Source organism: Populus alba, chromosome 9 (assembly GCF_005239225.2).
Source record: "Populus alba chromosome 9, ASM523922v2, whole genome shotgun sequence".
In the NCBI taxonomy this organism is placed as follows: domain Eukaryota; kingdom Viridiplantae; phylum Streptophyta; class Magnoliopsida; order Malpighiales; family Salicaceae; genus Populus; species Populus alba.
Window position 1 is genome coordinate 7,601,209 of NC_133292.1, and position 21,406 is coordinate 7,622,614.

The following is a 21,406-nucleotide window of genomic DNA, read 5'->3' on the forward strand; positions in this document are numbered from 1 at the left end:
CAATGGCTGATCTGCGCCATCTTATTTTAACTGGACGTGACTGTTTACCCTTGATTCCTTTCAGTATCAGAAAGTTGCATCTACTTCAGACATTGCCAAAATATATTGTACATAGGGATTGCAACTGCACTTGAAGATTTAGATCTCTGCATGAAGAAAAAACTTGAGACACTGGAACCACACTGAGGACACACTAGTGCTCGAGGAAGGAGTGGTGTCACAAGCCCTGCACAACAGTGTGAACAAGATGCTTATGTGGCAACAGGAATTCTCAAAGCCTTGCAACCTCGTCAAAATCTAAAAAAGCTACTTATAAAAGGTTATCCTGGAACCAAATTTCCACGTAGCCTGCATTCTTTGCAAACTCTAAATATGCGTGGTTGCTGTAATCTTGAGCGGTTGCCAAATTTGTCGCGAATGGCTCGTCTTAGACATTGTCGTTGTTGCAGTGATTCTGAACAACAAAAATAACAAAGGATAATGCTTGTTTTTAAGAAGAGATTGATGAATGAAAAGCTTGAATACTTTATTAATAACTGCAGCTCAATTTATAGAGCTGATACATAACAAACTCCTATGATCATGGTCCTACATTCAAGCCATGATCAATTGATAATGGAAATAACAGAGCTGCGAAATAACAGCAAGAACAAGAGAATAGGAACAGAATTGACTAAATCAAAAATTAAAAAAAGAATAAAATTCCAACTCAGCAGTCCTGAATATTATTTCTAACACTCCTCCTTGTTTAGGAGCTGCAAACTCCCAACTTTGTTCTCAGAAATTCGAATTTGTTGACTGGCAGTGGTTTGGTGAAAATATCAGCTGCTTGTTCTTCAGTTTTGCAGTAAATAAGAATGATACTCCCATCTTTCTGCACCTCTCTCAAAAAGAATAATTTGATGTTGAAGTGCTTGGTTTTCCCGTGAAACACAGGATTATTAGAGATGTAAATGGCAGCTTGATTGTCAACTAGAATTTCTGTGCTTTCCTTTTGCTCCAGGTTAAGATCAGATAAAATTTTCCTCAGCCACAAAGCTTGATTGACAGCAGCTGTTGCAGCCACAAACTCAGCTTCAGCAGTGGATTGGGCTACGGTTTCTTGCTTTTTGAATTCCATGAAAACACACCAGAACCTAAAGAGAAACAGTAGCCTGATGTGCTCTTCAAGTCATCAATTGAGTCACCCCAATCACTGTCAGAGTACCCGACCAGTTTGAACTCTCTACTTCTTGTGTATCTTATGCCAAAATTGCAGGTTCCTTTGACATATCTTATCACTCTTTTAGCAACCTTGAAATGCAATTCACTAGCACAATGCATGAATCTAGACAAGATACTCACAACATTCAAAATATCAGGCCTAGTTGCAGTGAGATACATTAAGCATCCAATAATTTTTCTGAATTGTGCTTGATCAACCTTCTCGGCTCCATCTTCTTTACATAGCTTCTCCTTTTGATTCATATGAGTGCTCACTGCTTTGCAATCTTCAAGTTTGAACTTTTTGAGGATTTCTTTGGCATACTTCTTCTGACATATGAACACTTCATGTTCAGCTTGCTTAGTGGATTGGGCTACGGTTTCTTGCTTTTTGAATTCCATGAAAACACACCAGAACCTAAAGAGAAACAGTAGCCTGATGTGCTCTTCAAGTCATCAATTGAGCCACCCCAATTACTGTCAGAGTACCCGACCAGTTTGAACTCTCTACTTCTTGTATATCTTATGCCAAAATTGCAGGTTCCTTTGACATATCTTATCACTCTTTTAGCAGCCTTGAAATGCAATTCACTAGCACAGTGCATGAATCTAGACAAGATACTCACAGCATTCAAAATATCAGGCCTAGTTGCAGTGAGATACATTAAGCATCCAACAATTTTTCTGAATTGTGCTTGATCAACCTTCTCGGCTTCATCTTCTTTACATAGCTTCTCCTTTTGATTCATAGGAGTGCTCACTGCTTTGCAATCTTCAAGTTTGAACTTTTTGAGGATTTCTTTGGCATACTTCTTCTGACATATGAACACTTCATGTTCAGCTTGCTTAACTTTCATTCCAAGAAAAAAGGACATCAAACCCAAATCTATCATCTCAAATACACTCATCATCTCTTGCTTGAACGTCTTCACATTATTGTTGTTATTTCCTGTTACAAGCAAATCATCAACGTAAAGTGAGATGATAAGAATGTTATCACCATTTTGCTTGATTTAAAGAGTCGATTCAGAGAGGCTTTTAGTGAATCCCAAGTGCTGCAAATGTTCATCGATTCGGCTGTACCAAGCTCTTGGAGCTTGCTTCAATCCATATAGTGCCTTCTTAAGAAGACAAACTTTGTCCTCCTCTCCTTCATTTGCAAACATCATTTAAAAACGCTGACTTGACGTCCATTTGATACACCTTCCGATTCAGTTGTGCTGCAATGGCAAGTAGCAGCCTGATAGTGTCAAGTCTTGCTACTGGTGCAAACGTGTCTGAGTAGTCCACGCCAAAGATTTGTGTATAACCCTTCACCACTAGCCTGGCTTTGAGCTTATTGATTGAGTCATCAGCGTTGAGTTTTGTTCGATACACGCATTTTACACCGATTACATTTTTGTTTTGAGGTCTGTCAACCAACTCCCACGTGTTGTTTCTCGTGATCATGAGAAGCTCCTCCTTCATCGCAGCAAGCCAATTTTGATCTAGCTTGGCTTCTTCAAAGTCTGCTGGTTCACACACAATAATGTTGCACCTTTGATACATATCAAGGAGTGACCGTGTGCCTCTAACATGAGTGTCATCTGTCATGTTGATGTCCCAATCTTCCATCATCTGTGTCTGAAACAAGATAATTGCCTTTTGGAGAGGCTGAATCTTTTTTGATTGCATCGTTCCAGTCCCATTCTTCATCTTCCAGGAATTGGACATCTCTGCTTATAACGATTTTTCCAGTTTGTGGCTGAAAAATCTTATAAGCCTTTGAAACTAAGCTGTAGCCAATAAAAATGCCTGGAAGTGCTTTCTTGTCAAGTTTATCCCTCTTGACCTGTGGAACAAGGGTAAAGCACAAACATCCAAATACCTTAAGAAAATTCAGAGATGGTTTGTAACCATACCATGCCTCAAAGGGTGTTTGATCCTTCAAGGCTCTTGTAGGCAGTCGGTTTTGCAAGAACACAGCAGTGTTTGCAGCCTCTGCCCAGAATTTCTTTGGTAAATTCTTCTCATGTAGGAAGCATCTTGTCATTTCCAATATGAACTTGTTTCGCCTCTCACTAACTCCGTTTTGCTGAGGAGTATACGGAGTTGTTAGCTGATGATGAATGTCTGCCTCCTCACAAAAAACGTTGAAGGCATTGGAAGTGTATTCCTTGCCATTGTCTGATCTGAGGGCTTGAATTTTGCAGCCACTTTCATTTTCAACTCTGACCTTGAAATTCCAGAACACCTGTGCTACCTCTGACTTGTGCTTCAAGAAGAAAATCCAGCACATTCTGCTGTAATCATCAATGAAGACAGCATAATACAGACTCCCATTTAGAGAGAGTGTCCTTTGTGGTCCTGCAATGTCAGTATGAATCAATTGCAGCTTCCTTGTTGCTCTCCATGTGGCTTCTGGAAAGGGCTTCCTGTTTAGCTTGCCAGTGTGACAAATTCTGCAGCTGGATATGTGATCATCAAGTGCTGGGAAATCCTTAGCCATCATCTTAGATTTCATAAGCATCAGCCCTCTATGATGATAGTGCCCGAGCCTCTTGTGCCAAATATCTGTGATATTTTCTTTAATTGGGAAAGCAGTATGCTCGTCCTCCAATGGATTTAGAGCAAAACTCTTCCCTTTCATGATTATTTTGAAAATATCATGACCATTCACATCTTTGATCAAGCAGCAATTGTTTTCAAACACTACTTTATAACCCTTCTCAATAAGCTGACCAACACTGAATAAATTTTGATTTATACCAGGGACATACAATACATCAGAGATGAACTTAGTACTTGAGCAAGTCAAGATTGCCACGGTTCCCTTTCCTTCAACAGCAAGGTATTCTCCATTTCCAATTCGAACCTTTGAAGTTGTTTGTTTCAGCTCCTTGAATATGTTTCTGTCATGTGTCATGTGTCATGTGGTTGGTGCAACCACTATCAATGAGCCAGCTTTCACTTGAGTCATTTCTGGAAATGCAAGTGGCCACAAACAATTGATCTTCTTCTTCTTGATCAGCAATTTGAGCTTCTTCACCATGCTGTTGAATTTTGTTTTTGCAGATGACAGCCTCGTGCCCCATTTGATTGCATTTGTTGCACTTAGCTTCTAGTCTTCTCCAACACTTAAAATGTGGATGTGATCTCCTTTTACAATGCTGGCATAGAGGAAAAGGTCCTTTTTTGTTTCCAGTGTTGCTCCTGTTGAAATTCCTGGAATCACCTGATGATGCTTGACTACTTCCATTCTTCTTGTAATTCTTTCCTTTTTCTCTATGCTTGACGAATAGAGCTCCTTCAATCTCATCTTCCTGTCTCATGATCCTCCTTTGCTCCTGAGCTTGTAATGCATTTAGCATTTCTATCAAAGTAATTTTTGACATATCCTTGGTATTTTCCAAGGATGTAATTGTAGCCTCAAAGATTTCAGGAATTGTTACAAGAATTTTTTGAACAATTCTTAACTCAGGCAGGGACGAGCCAAGTAAACTGATTCGGCTTGCAATATTAAGCAGCCTGTCAGAGTACTCTTTGATGGATTCAGTCTTCTTCATCTTCTGCAACTCGAAATCACGCATCAAGTTTAACACTTGCATACCTTGAATTCTTTCATCCCCTTCATACTCAATTTTGAGAAACTCCCATATCTCTTTTGTTGTTTTCAGAGACATGATTCGAGTGAAAATGGTGGATGCTACTACAACAAACAAACACGCCTTTGCCTTTGATTTTTTTGTCTTCTTCTCCTTCTGTGATTTGATCTGCGCCATGGTGGGATTGTTTGGAAGTGCAGGGATTTCATAATCTTCTTCCACTGCCTCCCACAAATCCAAAGCCTCTAAGTATGTCTCCATCCGTACTGCCCAAAACTGGTAATTGTCACCATTGAACACTGGTGGAGCAATTGATGAGAAGCTTACTTCTGTCTCCATGGGTTACAACACAGATCCCTTTAAATCAACTTGCTCTGATACCAATTGTCGTTGTTGCAGTGATTCTGAACAACAAAAATAACAAAGGATAATGCTTGTGTTTAAGAAGAGATTGATGAATGAAAAACTTGAATACTTTATTCATAACTGCAACTCAATTTATAGAGCTGATACATAACAAACTCCTACGATCATGGTCCTACATTCAAGCCATGATCAATTGATAATTGAAATAACAGAGCTGCGAAATAGCAGCAAGAACAAGAGAATAGGAACAGAATTGACTAAATCAAAAATTAAAGAAAGAATAAAATTCCAGCTCAGCAATCCTGAACATTATTTCTAACAGACATCTTATTCTAACTGGGTGTGAAGCATTAACATCAATTCCATTTAATATTGAAGAGTTGCCTCAGCTTCAAACATTGACCATGTTTATTGTAGACGGCTACTATAACGGAATCCAGCATTTGGAACATGTAAATCTTCATGGTGAGTTGAAAATTAAACACTTGCAGAATGTTTGGAATGCACATGTAGCGTCATCAGCTAATTTGAGGAAGAAGGAAAACCTTGAGTTGTTGGGACAACCTGATGTCCATTCTTGAAGCCCTGCAACCTCATCAAAATGTTAAACAACTAGTTATAGAAGGTTATCCTGGAACCAGACTTCCAAATTGGATGCTTCCAAATTTGACGGTGGTTAGTTTGACTAACTGTAGAAAATGTGAACGTCTTCCCGCCCTTGGGAATCTTAAGTTACTTAAGACACTCTCTCTTTGTGGAATGGATGGCTTGAAGTGATTTGGTCCGGAGTTCTATGGCGAGGAAATTCTCAGACCATTTCCATCAATTGAGGAACTAAGCTTGAGAGGCTTTCCAAACCTGGAAGAATGGTCACCTGCAAATGATGGAGATGCATTCTCTAAATTGAGGAAACTGATTGTTGACAACCGTCCCATATTAATTAATATGGCACGGTTTCCGTCTCTTCAACATTTAGAGCTACGGAATTGCGACCAAGCAATGTTGTCACTTGCAAATTTCACTTCCTTATTGACCCTTGCTATAGATAGAATCCCAGAAATTCACTCTATCTCAGGAAGTTTTCTTGCTGGAAACACGTTTCTGACATCTCTGGAGATCAGCCCTTGCCCCAAACTCATTTTGATTCCATCAGAGCTGGGGAGCTTCACAGCTTTAAAATCCTTGACAATTCGATGGTGTGAAGAGCTTATGTCTCTGCCGCAAAGTTTGCAGAACCCCAATGCTTTAGAGTCATTGGAGATTAGTGAATGCTATAGCATGACCTCTTTACCAGACAACGGGCTTCAAGGTTTAAGTTCGCTGCGGCCTTTATCCATCGAAAACTGCAATAGTTTGACTTCTGTATCTTCAAGTTTGGAGCACCTCACTTCCCTTGAGCATTTAACTATTATGTGTTGCCCGAGTCTTGGTTCTCTGTCACACACTGTATTTGTACCATAGAAGCTCAAACGATGTTTTCAATTATCCATGCTGGATACAAGCTCAAAACCTTTATATTCCATCGAAGATGTTTCTTTCCATACTGTATTCATCCATTTTCATACTTGAACAAACACCACCACGTTATGGTATTAGTTACAGAAATGAAATCCTGACTGCTTGATATAGAACAGTTGAAATTCTATCAATTTAAACCAGAGCATAACGTCGCCACTAATCCGTTGTAGTCTAGTTGGTTAGGATACTCGGCTCTCACCCGAGAGACCCGGGTTCAAGTCCCGGCAACGGAAACTTTTTCCTTTTTACCCCCAATTAGATCCAGAGAAACAATTTTCAATTGGATCCTCGTTCTATCAAGATTCCTCAATTGAGTCCTTTCATCCTGTTATGGTATGTTTGATGGAAGCTCTTGACAACTTTAATGGGTTTGGATTAGAGGGTCTGATTGAGAATCTAATTAAGAAAACAAATTCTTTGAGAACCTAAGTGAGAATTGGTGTATAACTTTAGAAGGAAGAGAAGTCTTGAGTTGGAATTTCATCTGTTAATTCATTATGTATATGAATTTAATAGCATAAGTTCTTAGAGACCGGTTTCTATTCCTTGTATGCGAGATTAGTTCATCGATGTAAGTTTAATTTTAATTAAGTAAAATAAATCGAGACTGATTATGATAAAACAATAATTACATATCATTGTTTTGTAAATTCCACGTGTAAAAAAATATACATGCAATAGTTCTCTGTCTATATAATAGAGTGTGTTTTTGTTTTATTTTTTTCACAGCATTAAAGTATATTCGGGTTATTTTTTTTATTAAATTCACGTTTGATCCGATCCATTTTTAAAAAGGTTTTGTTTTTCCTATTACTCCCGCCCGTGAGCAGTGCTAGCGTGTAGAGTAATTAATTTTTTAGGTTTTGTTTTAAATATCAAATTAATATATTTAAGTATTTCTAATATGTTAAAAACTATATATATAAAATTAAAAATAATTTTAAAAAACATGGTGTACTATGATAACAAACACACTAAAACCTAAAACCTATTTGGAATTGTATTGCAGTTATTTTTTAAAATATTTTTCATGTTGAAATACATTAAAATGATATTTTTTTTTATTTTTTTTAAAAAGTATTTTTTAAATCAGTGCATCAAATCAATTTAAGATATAAAAAAAAATTTAAAAAATTAAATTTTTTATGAAACGTGATTTGAACTTTGTTTTCAAATATGTTTAACTCATATAATAGAATAATATTTATTTATTTATTTATTTTGAGTTTAATTAAGATCGTGATTCAAATAACTTGCTATAACTCTAGTATATTTTATCAACAACCAGCAGCACTTGGCAGATCGAATAAAAGAGGTCTTGTATTCAATTTCTGTACGAGTATGCAATAAATTAGTTCCAGAAGAATCAATTAATCTCTCATGTTTCAAAATCTAATTATTTAGGTCTTTGATAGCATCCAATGACTACGCTGACTTTTAATATTATTTATTTCTTTTAAAAGAAAAGTATTTTTTCCTTGCATATCTTTCTATGGCATCCATTTTTTTCTAATTTTTTTAAAACATAAAACAAAATAAAACTGGAAAAAGAGAGAGCATAGAATGAATGAAAATGACTAAATAATTAGTTTTTTTTAAATACAAAATTAATTAGTTTATTTCTAAAAATTAAAAGATTAATTTATAATTAACTCATATATTTTATTTTCCAGTTGACATATTCTAAATTAAACATATGAAGATGGGCTTAAAGAGAGAGAAATAAAAAAAACTGTTAACGGTATAAATAAAGTCCCATAAGCCAGCCAAACTATCAAAAACCTCACGTTTTAAATAATTAAAATCATTTTTGATAATATAGTTAAAAATTGTATTAATGTAATGATTTTTAAAAATAATTTTTAAATAAAAAATATTTTAAAATACAATCATTATACAGTTAATACAGCCAGATTTCCTTCCTTTGTTATCGGGATTGCGTAAATATCGTCCACAAGATCTTAACTTCCATACCAAACAAACATTATATTCTTTGAGTCGCTATTTAATTCCCATCGTCTAAATGAAGCCACACCATAACTTCCATTAAAAAACAACGAAATCATCCTCATTCTCCCCTATTTATTACTTGTCAACATCTCTCGCAACGAAAAAACCATGGTACAGGAAAACGCAGTCACAGATGATCCCAACCCAAGCTCCGAAAAAGCGAGAAATAAACAGATTCCGGATTCGTTTTCGATTTAACGGGAAAAAAAATCTTCGTATTTTCTCATCGTTCGAAGCCGAAGCCTTATCTATTACGTAGAGAGCAAAGGCAGCTTCATTTACCAAAAGCCCAATAGAAGAAAGAAAACACAGCCTGTATCGAGCTTTGACAGAAAGAATTTTAGAGTGAGAGGGACACGGGGATTAAGTAAACTCTCCCTCTTCTTACTTTTTTTTTTTTCATAGGTTTTCTCAACACGAAAAGAGATTTCGTGTTAAGGAACAAAAACGTTGGCAGCCTGGCAGGGGAGGTAATTTCATTGAACTTTTAGGTCAACTATCAACTGAGTGCGTTCGTGTTCTAGTCATTGTCAGGAAAAACAAAACTTGCGTTGCGTGTCATTCAGCTTCACCTTATTATATTAGTATTAGTTTTATGGCACAAGAAGATGAAGTCAAAGGAGCAAAAGTGTCATCCGAGGAAAACCCAAACCCATCAACAGTGGTCATAGAGATGGCAAGAAGTTCTGCTGCATCATCACCTCCTGCCCCTTCATGGTTCACTCCAAAAAGGTATTTTTTTATGGGTTTTGAACGTTGAGGCCTGAACAGGCATTTTTAGTTTCGGTTTTTGGTTCTGGGTTTTCTTGGCTATTTAGAATAAGATTAAAAAAACCTCTTCTTTTTAGGTACAAATATATACATGCATATTTTGGATGCATGAATGATTGATGGAATATTTTGGGCTTTAAAGACTGATTTTGAGGTTTTTGTGATAGTATTGCTTTTTTGGATATTCAATTGAATTAGGGTTTTCTGGTTGTTAAGTTGATGTCTATTTAGGTTTTTCATACATCACGAGGAAAATATTGGCAAATCATGCAATTTAATACCATCATTTCTTTCTTCTTCTTCTTTTTTCCGGGAAAGTCTTGCTAAAAATCCGAGGCAGCTATTGATTCCCCCCTTTGTCTTAGCTATTGATATGTTAATGTCCCATGGCTATTTCTTTTCTGTCCCGTCCTCCCCCCCGACAGGTTACTGGTTTGAGGGCATTGCTATTTGATTGTGTTTTTTAACCTAATTCTGTGTGATCGTCCCAAGATTGGGGGAAACTTAATCCAGGATATATTGCAAATTTTGTTAACCATATCTGAAGTTTTGTGCTTTCTAGTTACTACAATAGACCTAGTAAACTCTGCAACCTTGTGCTTGCAGGCTGCTAGTTATCTTTTGTGTGATCAACTTGATCAATTATGTGGATAGAGGAGCCATTGCAAGCAATGGTGTCAATGGGAGTCGTAGAACCTGCTCAAAAAGTGGTACATGCACATTCGGCAGTGGAATACAGTAAGATTTACTGGGACACTTTCATTCGAGCCCGATATAAGATTTGTTTTTGGAGGAATATGGTAATGGGCTAGTGGCCGCTATTTCCTTAGTTGCCCTTAGGGGAAGAAATGCTAATTTTACATATCTGCTAATTTTCAATTTTGAATTTGCTCTCTAATAGAAACAGGTTGGACATTGTAGGTTTTCTTAAAATGTTAGCATTCCATTATTTTTTGCTTCAATAAAGAAAGTGGTTGTCCTTCCCCCCAAAGTAAAGATCCTTTAAGGTAACCCATGTGTAAGCATCTTATAACTATATTTGCATTTTGTATAGAACCATTAAGGTAAAAGTATTAGTAGCAGGACAAGTACGGCTAAATTTGTTCCTTGTTAACCTGCAAGATGAAAATTTTAGAGACTGAGAAACTAGATTCTAAATCGTGTTCTTTCACTTCTGCTGTCAAGTGGCTGAGGTGTCAAACTGCAATACATTCTGCTTTATTGCTTAAATACAACGTATTTGTTTTTACCTAACCTGGAGCTTGCAGTTGATGAGATATAGCCAGCGTAGCTACTATTTTGCAGGAAAAAAATACATTCTGAATAATTCTGGTTCCTTTGTTTTCACAGGGGGGATTTTAACCTGAGCAATTTCGAAGATGGAGTTTTGTCCTCAGCTTTCATGGTTGGACTTCTCGTGGCTTGCCCAATATTTGCATCATTAGCAAAGAGGTAATGATGTTCCAGTTCTTTCATCTTAACTTTTGATGAATTGCTATGGTTGCAGGTGAATTTTTATAGACATAATGCTAGGGAGATGGATGGGGCAGAAAAGAAATAGCCATTAAAGGTTGCTAAATTTTAAACAAAAACGTGATCAGTTATTGTAGAGAGTAACATTTAATTGAAATGATAACCATAAAAATCATGCCCGTGAGTAAAATGCACGTAAGGATACACCTTTGGTTCCAAAATGCTGATGATAGGTTCTGAATGGCAGTTAGGAAAAGCAATCATCATACCATGGGACGTACAAGTTAGGAATAGTATCCCTATTGTTCAATGTTCATAAGCAACAATGCCTATGAGGCAACAATTATGCAATGCTTAAACTTTCTCATTTAATGAAGGTGTCTTCCCTGGTAGTTTTGTGTACAAGTCCAGAATGTTATATGTAGATTTCGTGAAAGAGTTGTATCAAGAAATATTGCAACAAAAGTTGTTTGTCAGGTTGTAAGTGCATGATTCATTTAAGTTGGTAAATTTTGTTTTGCCAAAAATATATTTTTCGTCAATTGAAGGATCTCCCTACAGTCATCTCCTTAGAACTAGATATGCATAAAACACACAAAATAAGTTCCTCTAGGGCTTCAATGGGTTTGGAACTATCATTTGTGGCGCCAAAGTACCAGTTTAGCTTTTTGCTGTCAAGTAGGTAGTGTGTGTAGTTCAGTTGTCTTGTTTCTTGATAAGATGTAATGGAGAAATTTCCTTGAATTTATGCAGCGTTGTTTTAATTGGCAATCACACAGAACTAAAGTAAAGAATATTTGACTTCTTTTTCTCTCGAATAATTTCTGGCACAGAAGTTAGATTATGATTTAATTCTCATGGATTTACTTTTTGATTGAGCCCTTATGCATGTATGAAAAATTGCAGCGTCAACCCATTTAGGCTCATTGGAGTTGGATTATCAGTATGGACAATTGCAGTAGTTGGGTGTGGTTTTTCATTTAATTTCTGGACCATTACAGTTTGCCGCATGTAAGTATTATCTATCTTGTGCTCTTCTTTGTATTGCTTCACTAAACAATTAAGCAATTTTTTTTTCTGTCCTTTGGTAAGGAAATAAAGGTTTTTGCATATGTCAGTAATAAGCTGTTATATGATGCACACTAGTTCTGATTGTTTTTCTAGGCTAGTCGGTGTCGGAGAGGCTTCATTTATAAGTCTGGCAGCCCCATTTATCGATGATAATGCCCCTGTTGCTAAGGTTTTGTTTCCTTTCATTTGATCATGCCAAATTTGTTTGATTGGTGTTTATTTTTATTTGTATTAATTTCTTCTGCAGAATTGTTATCTAAAATGTCTGAGCTTGATCTGTTATACATATATGCTGGAAAACTGTGACTTTGCTAGTGTTGACATGTCTTCTAATTTGGTTAGACGCTAGCAAGAAGTTGATACATTGTCTTGAGTCCACTTATAAAATATGTTTTAATTTTTTTTTTGCCAACTCTCATTATAATTGAAATTAACTAAAATTAAGTTCAACAAGAAGTAAATAAAATACCTTAATTTTATTATACATGACGCCGTGAAGTCAGGTCACTTTTGGCAAAGGACATGTCAAAAGCAATGCTTCGAGTTTTTCTTTATTTGTTTTTGCATGGGCACAAAATTATTTGTTAAATTATGAATTCTATGTTGATAGATTACTGGTTATTCAAACTTAAAAAAATTATTGATGTGTGTTTTGTGGACATTAAATAATTTTTAAATTATATACGTTAAGTTTATTAGGTTAGGCCCTTTAACATTTTGCGGAGGTTGTTGAGTAAGAAAAATTTTACAGTGCTCAGGAAGTAACTAGTGACATCTTATTAATTAATTCCTAAGCTCATCTTGAAGAAAGAGACAAACACAAAGAGGAAAGAGAAAATGAAACTCATGACCCATCAAAAGGGATTAGAATATCCCTACCTAAGATATCTCTCTCCTACTTGTATCTATTTTTTTTAAAAGTGGATCAAAGGACTAGCTAATAAGATGTCACTAGTTACTTCTTCAACACCATAAAATTTCTCGTTGAGTGGTGAATTGTGATAAAAAGTTTTTAGTGTTAGCTTGTTTTTCAATATTTAACAAGTACAAAATTAAAAGGAATTGAAATTAAGTTTGACAATTTGTGATTTTGTACAAAAGGATTGAATGAATAGCACATTAGATCGATAAATCATAAATTACAAAATTGATGGCAGTAAAAGGTTTTTTTATTCTTTGGTTACTTGTATTTTAGGAGAACTATCTTTAAAAAAAATTACTGCCTTGATATCTTATCCAAATTTTTGTACTCGTATTTTTTCACTAAAAATATATTTTATTGAATATTTATTATTATTAATAGGTTTCATTTTACTTGTAATTGTGACATATTTATATATTTCTTTCAATATTTTATTGTATCAAATTTAAACCCAAACTCAAAATAAGTAGTTCAATATATTAGGATTGTAAAATAGAATTTCAATATAATTACTTGTAAGTGAAAAGGGGGAAAAATCGAAATAAATATTTTTTTTATAAGCTTTTATTCAGAAATTATGAATAAAAATATTTTTGGAAAATTAGAAAAAAAATGAACAAAACAAAAAAAGGGTTGGCCGAGGAACCAAATCCTTGCACTTAGGCCTGGTTCCTCAGCCCCAGTTTTCTCGATGTTTGTTCCGTCTAAACACCTCAAAAACATTCTAGCAACCTCTAGAATTCATTTTCACCCTAAACAGTTCACAGAAAACCCATAACAAAACCATATCAAATTAAAAACATAATTATTTATCCAGCTTCCAATCTTTTCTTTCTGGACTTAATATCACCTTCAACAAATACCCTCATCAAACTGAATACATTTGACACCAAGATTATCAGATCCCATGTCCAAAATTGTTTCTCCCATCTATCTCCTCTCTCTCTCTCTCTCAACCAATGGAGCCAGGGAGCAAAATGTGTGATGCAAATAAAATATAGGGATTGGAACATAAAAGACTTAAAAAATATTGGGACTGGAATGAAAATAACACTTACAACTAATGTTTAAATATCCTCTCGCAACAGTGGAAGTGGGTTTTGTTTTATTGTTATGTATAATGTATAATATATTTCTTTTTTGTGCTCTTATATTTCATAAACTTTCATCTGCTCTAACCCTGTTGTTTGTGTCAGAAAACCTTATGGCTTGGAATATTTTACATGTGTATACCAACTGGATATGCTCTTGGCTATGTATATGGTGGATTGGTAAGCTTATTATACGATTGTCAAGGTCCTTTTTGTCAAAGAAAATCTTGCTTACATATGTAGAATAATATTATAATTACTGTCTAAGGACCAGCTCTTAGTATGTTTTAAAAATTTACAGCATATGTCATCTCCTTTAGAACTGTCAACACTTGCGGTTACTAAATAACATTTGTCTTTTTATTCTTAAATAGATTGGTGGTCATTTCAATTGGCGATTTGCTTTCTATGGAGAGGCAATTTTGATGCTTCCATTTGCTGTTTTAGGTTTTGTTATGAAACCTTTGCAGTTGAAAGGTGAAAGCTTGTTACATCTTGGTTTTTTGAGTTGAAGACAATTCCAGCTGTTCCTAAACAATTACTGATACAGGTTTTGCTCCTGCTGAATCTAAAAAAGCTCTGACATCCATAGAGACTGCTGCCTTGGAAGTTCAAGGTGCTCTGTGTAATGATAATATGGAATCTCATTATTTTGTAAAATCTATATGTTCTCTAATTATGAATAGATGAATAAATAAGTCAAAATTTGAAAAGAAGCCATCTCATCTGCTCATTTCCACTTGATTCCTTGAACTCTCAATTGAAAATAGTGAACTCTAATGAAATGCAATTGAATGAGGTTTCTGAATACTTGCTCGAGATCGACAACCATGGATTCAGAAAGGAAGAACAGAATAGATATGAAAATCTGTCCAGTGATGTTCAAAAAGGAATAATAGGATGTATGGAAATTTCTAAGTTTTGTATCCCCTTGGGCATCCAAGTACAGCCATATACTTGACTATCTAAAGTTGCATGGCAGAAGTTCGAGAGGACTGATATATCATTATTTCTTTTTTGAAGGCCTTTTCTTTTGGAATTTTTTTACTGCAGTCAACTTACTGTTATATGAAGCTGGCTACATCAGCAAAATGTGCCTCTGTATTCTGTTATTTAGTTTCATATAAATAAAAGATTTTTTTCTCATTTTCCATTGACTGGGTTTACATGCTGAACACAGATGCGGGCGTTTCTGTTGTCAAAGGCTCAATGAAATCTTCCAAGTGAGCTTAATTGTCCTTAGCTTATGACATGTGTTGTATAGATAGCATACTGTAATAGATATATTGCTTATGTTTTCGATTTAAATTTGGTTATGCACCATTATGCATGTGCATGCACACACTCAGAGTTGGGATATATTGGTGATTTATTGGATTTAAATTTGTTGCAGGTCAAGTTGTGCATTCATTGATTTGAAGCAATTCTCTAGATTTATGATAGACATGCAAGTGCTTTTGCTTGAGAAGGTTTATGTAGTGAATGTTTTAGGTACTCTTTCTCACACTACTTTATGTTAACCACCAACATTTCAGCTTATCTTTTCTTTACGCAGACCACAATATCAAGTTTAAAACTAATTTCATGTGCTCTTAGCTGTCTTTTCTAGTCTTATTTAGTTCAATGATTGCCTTGATAATCCAACTGTCACCTAGTTTCTGGAATTTGCTCTTTATGAGTTTTTTCCTGAACATCTGCAATTTTACCATCTCTGAAATCATGATGCTTTGCTACATCTCTGCAAACTGATTTCCTGAACTGTACCTGACTTTTTTGTTAGGTTACATAGCATACAATTTCGTCATTGGTGCATATTCATATTGGGGGCCTAAAGCGGGTTATAACATTTATAATATGGTAAGCTCCAGATTTGATGTGGCTATGACACCAAGCATAAAAGCAATGATAGCACTTACCAATGCCTTCAATTCTTTTTTTCCTTAATTTTGTATTACCTTCATAGTAAAGGCTTTTGAAACTAAACTATCAGAAAAAGTTGAGAGTGAGAGTTTGTGGTGTATCTATTCTATTTGAAATCATGGTCTTTTTGCAGAGCAATGCAGATATGGTATTTGGAGGGGTTACCATAGTCTGTGGTATAGTTGGCACAATAGCAGGGGGTTATGTTCTGGATTACATCAATTCCACAATTTCCAATGCTTTTAAGGTATGTATTATTGCGTATAAAAGGAATTTTCTGAGATTAGAGCCTTGGGCAATTTTCTTACAACTTGAGCTGCTATGCTGAAAATTATGGAATATTCACTGTTTTATCTTATTATAAAGAAGCTTAAACTAAATATGGTGTCACTGTATCTAAGCCCCTACAACAACTTTGTTTTAGGCTTTTTTTGCTTTGAAACGAAGATGTTTTGCCAAAAATTATAAGTGATTTTTTGGAAATCATCTACTTTTTATTTTAACTCCAATCATAAGTTAAAAGATTGTATGAAATGGTCCCTGGACTTAATTTGTATTACAATAAGGTTCCTGAATATTGAGAGAGGAGAGAGAAGGCAAGAGAGAGTAAGATTTGTATTAGAATGTGTTTTAAGATTCAAAATAGTTTCTTACATGTATTTAGGATGATTCTAAAGTGTTTTAGTGGTAGCTGGTGGTGGCTGGCACATGACGCATCACCTGCAAACAAATTATTGTCTGGTTTGTTTTTTTGAAATTTTTTTAAAGATACCAAGCCTAGGGCGTCCAGTTCAAAAGCTTGGGCCTGCTATGCACTTGACCCAACTTTGTTCTTTTTTTTCTTTCATTTCCTTTTATTTTCTTCAATACTTATTTCTCTATTTATTTGCTTGATATCAATTCTCACTAAATAATGTGTTTTTTTTTTTCATACAACCTCATGAAAAAATAATGATTATTTTCCATGAATTTGATGTTTTTATTATTATTTATTCAAAATTAGTATAACAAATAATCATTGTTGTAAAAAATAATTATTCTTCATGCAACTTTATAAAATAGTAATGATTAATTGTTAAATTTAAGATCATATAACAAATGTTTTATTCTTTGAAAAAAAAATTAGCACTGACCATAGATTAACATTTAGAAAAAGAAATAAATAATAAGGATTTGTTTTTACTTTTCTTTTTTTATTTATTTATTATTTTCTCAAAATGTTCCACAAATAGTTAATGATTATTTTTGTATTTTTCATACAACCTCACAAAAAAATATTATTATTTCAAAATTAGTATAAAAATATTCGTTATTATAAAAAAACAAATAATGATTCTTCATGAAACCTCATAAAAAAATGATTAAATACCAATTTTTTTACAATACTTATTATTGTTGTAATTGATAATTGATTAATCTAAGATGCATATTTTAAAAAAATCAATGATAATTAACACTAAATATAACATCAATCTTGTAAAAAAAAAAAAAATCAGCATTAATTGTAGATAACACATAGAGGAAGAACAAGTCTAAGTAACTAAGTAATAAAGATTTGATAATTTATAATTTATCATCTTTTAGTTTATATTATTTTTGGCTAATTATGCATCACTTCAAAATTGATAATGATTCTTTGATATATGTTAAAAAAAATTGATATTCTGAATTTTGTTGATGCAGAATTATAAAAAAAAAAAAAAAAAAAAAGTTACTATCAAGGAGAGAATAATGAGATTTTCTTAATCAATAGTTATGGACTTAATGATTAAGATTAACCACCCTTTCAACATAGATTGTTCAAGCAACATTTCTTGTCAATTCTTGTCTTTTTCCGATTATTGATTCATTTAATTAGGTTTTATCAGGTGATATAGATAATTGATTGCATGTTTGTTTTTTTTTTTTTTTTTTTTCATTTATTAAAATAAAATATTCGTAATTTATATTTAAACTCAAAAAATAAAAACATGTGATATTAAATATTACAAAATACATATTCAATTAAAAAAATTCCACAATTAATGTTAATTTATTTTAATTTCATTAACTTAAAATTTTTAATTAATTAAAATATTAAATAGATTTTATAAACTTGCCCACGGCAGCACATGGGTACTAAGCTAGTTTAATTGCTAAATGGTGTTCTACATCTCCAGTTTTTCTTTATATCTTTTCTAGCAAACACCTTTTCTCACCTAATCCCTCTTGTTTATCTAGTGTTTTCAATATCCATAATTTTAATTGGATGGTCATAAATGATATTCAGGAGAACAAATATGTCAGTATTTTACAGCTGATTGAAGCGGTAGCATAAGCTTGCTTCTCAATCTCAAATTTAAATTCTTCTCGTGGGTCCACTGAACAGCTTGCTTTACATGTGAGGCTGTCTCTGACCTTTAGGAGATGGTTGAGATTGGATTGTAGTCCTTAGAGTTAACTTATGAATTTGCTACACTGGTCAGCTGAGCTGTCATCTGGCTTATTGTATGGCTTGAACAGTTCTAACTAGTAAGCCAAGATTTTTGGTTTCAGAAACATGCTCTTTTACAGGAACTTGTTTAGCTTTAATTTGACTTTACCATGATAATTTCTGCTATTTCAAATACCTCACAAGAAGGGTGACTGTATCGAAAGGTTAGGTTCAATGGCTTTTTGCATAAAATGATACAGCGTTTGTAATTTGGTATAATGAGTTGCAGAATTTTCTAAATGGCTTTGGGCTATTTGAATATTCCTTTGAATTAGCTTTTGTATCTAAAATTGGTATAATGAGTTGCAGAATTTTCTAAATGGCTTTGGGCTATTTGAATATTCCTTTGAATTAGCTTTTGTATCTAAAATTGTTGAACTCGTTGCAGCTTCTTTCAGCAGTTACATTTGTTGGGGCAATATTTTGCTTCAGTGCCTTCGGTTTTAAGAACATGTATGCCTTCCTTGCTTTTTTTCGCAATTGGTGAACTACTTGTCTTTGCAACTCAGGTATTAAAATTTGCGATTAGCATCTGTTACACTTTTAGCATTTATAGAGCACGTTTTTTTTTTCTCTCTACGAAATATTTATGTTTTTTTTCAGGCTCCTGTAAATTATGTATGTCTTCATTGTGTTAAACCAAGTTTGAGACCAATATCTATGGCTATGTCCACCGTTGCAATTCACATCTTTGGAGATGTGCCTTCCTCGCCACTTGTTGGTGTTCTCCAGGTTTGCCTTCATAGCTTTCATAGCATGCCTTTGCTGAACTGTTGTTTTTTGTTCAGAAAAAAAATAAAACACCTGTTTTTTCTTCAAAAATGAGGCATGAATCTTAAAGAAAAAAGGAGGCATAATCTTATTTTATTCCTGTGCTTATTTTCAAAGTACAGAATAATTCAATAACAGAAGAATGGCAATGAAGATAACATAAGTGAATAGAATTATGTATCATCTGCAGCATTCTGAATATGTTTGGCAGAATGCCATGCAGACCTAAAAAGGTCACAGATGGATTTTGTGTGGAGTGGGTCTTCCTTCATAACTTGGATCTATGAGGCTGTTTTATTTTGGAACTAAACAGAGAGAGAGAGAGAGATAGTTCTTTTGAACTTTTAGGTTATCCAACTATCATGGTATCACCTGATGATCACAGTATATGTCTTCCCCACTTCAACTGATAAAGTTTACACATCCACATTTTTAAGATTAGATTGATATTTTTCTCTTATGCGTGCATAGGCAATCATTCAAGTTCCTCTACTGTGGATATATGTTTCAGGATCATATTGACAACTGGAGGAAGACTGCTCTTATTCTGACGTCCATTTTGTTTCCAGCAGCTGTGATATGGTTTATAGGTAATTTTCGGTAGTTATTCCTCAGTTGTATAGCATAATTATATTTGATTCATCATTTGCTCTACGGCAGGTATATTCCTACACGGTGTGGATAGATTTGATGAGGAAAGTGAGCATCCTCAATTGGCTACAGCTGACAGGTCTAACACAACGCCTTTGCTTGATGGGAAGGTAGCAGGAGCAGCAGAAACTCTGGCAGAGGCATAAAGTGTTCACCGGAATTGTATATAGCATTCGTTTGTTTTCTGTACAATTTTAGGGCATGTCCACTCGCCAGACCAAGTTTTTCTGGTGTATAAAATCTTCCTACAGCGGATTGGAATTCATTATCAGCTACATTTTGTCATGTGTTTTTCCTTAATAAATTTATCCGAGTTATTCCGTAATTTCCCCCCAAGATAATCCCGTTGACATTAATACAAGGAATAAGATCATTATGTACACGCCAAAATTCTTACAAATTGAAGTTTAATGTCGGAAATGTCATTCAAAATAAGCAAGAACGTCATGTCCAGGTGATGTACATATCCCAATGGATAATCTCCACGACTGAACGATGCCAGAATTATTTTTTATATATATAATGTATTTAACTACTACTGATATGTTAATCTATGATACATATTATATAATCCAGTAATGGTAAGTCTTACCTTGATTAGTAATAAGATCAATATTTCCATCATTTGAAAAAAATCGAAATGATTACAAAATGTAGTACTCCTGGCGTTACTCGCTACTCTCCAAGAAGACGTGCCTTCGCCATGGGAAAATCCTCGTCCATCGTCACCTTCCACGTGCTTTTTCATGCTCAACCACTTTCTCGATCAGCGAAACCTTTGGATAAGCCCAGCTGATCTCACCCTCGTTTTTGCGGTTGTTAATTTGAAAAAAAAAAACATATTTAAGTTTTTTTTATAAATTATAGTTTTTTCTTAATAAATATTAAATAGATAAGTTTTAATTGAATTCATGTGAATCATAATAGATAATATTTAATCAAATAAGAATTAGATGTATTTGAAATAGTAGTGTCAAGTATATTTTAAAATAGTTTATTGTTTAAAAATATATTAAAAAAATTTCAGATTTTTTATTTATTTTTAATATCAGCATATTAAAATTATTGAAAAAACTAAAAAATATATTAATTTAATATTTTTTAAGTTAAAAATACTTTTAAAAAACCATTTAGTTGTCTTAAATACTACGATATCAACTGAGTCTAATTGTGTGTTTGAATATTATTGAATAAAGTATTAAAAAAAAAATGTATTAAAAAGTAAATAAAAACATTTTTAAATTTTTATTTTATTTTTTATATCAGTATTAAAATCATAAAAAAATATTAAAAAAACATTAATTTAATTGAAAACACAGTAGCTACTAAAAAAGGGGATAACCACAACAAGATTTTTATTACCAAAAGAAAATCTCAGCAACTTCGGTCGTGTGGAAAGTAAAGTAGTCGTTTTTTGTATGTATACATAATTTTGGTTCATCGTTTTCATTTAAGGCCCACAGTTTTTCTTTGCCTGTTTTAGGTAAACCAACCTCATGCTATTCTCCATATAAGTCTTTCAATATCCTATTTTATCTGCATTTTCTTTTCATCATGGCTCCTACAGCTTCGATGCTCCTAC

The 21,406-nt window shown here is 33.9% G+C and overlaps 1 protein-coding gene and 1 non-coding gene across 2 annotated transcripts; both read left to right on the top strand.

The window, feature by feature from the left end:
- The first annotated feature begins 6,831 nt into the window (after positions 1–6,831).
- On the top strand, positions 6,832–6,904 carry TRNAE-CUC (transfer RNA glutamic acid (anticodon CUC)). The gene has a single exon. It is a non-coding gene; the product is annotated as a tRNA-Glu (tRNA).
- Positions 6,905–8,745: 1,841 nt separating this feature from the next.
- Positions 8,746–20,149, top strand: LOC118048613 (probable sphingolipid transporter spinster homolog 2). Its single transcript, XM_035058380.2, is given in 17 exon segments — positions 8,746–9,413; positions 10,059–10,190; positions 10,803–10,904; positions 11,832–11,936; positions 12,090–12,165; positions 14,115–14,189; positions 14,384–14,486; positions 14,560–14,625; positions 15,190–15,232; positions 15,403–15,500; positions 15,790–15,866; positions 16,063–16,176; positions 18,791–18,871; positions 18,873–18,911; positions 19,006–19,134; positions 19,685–19,763; positions 19,834–20,149. Coding segments are annotated over 17 exon segments (1,593 nt in total). The 5' UTR covers positions 8,746–9,276; the 3' UTR covers positions 19,971–20,149.
- The last annotated feature ends 1,257 nt before the right edge of the window (positions 20,150–21,406 follow it).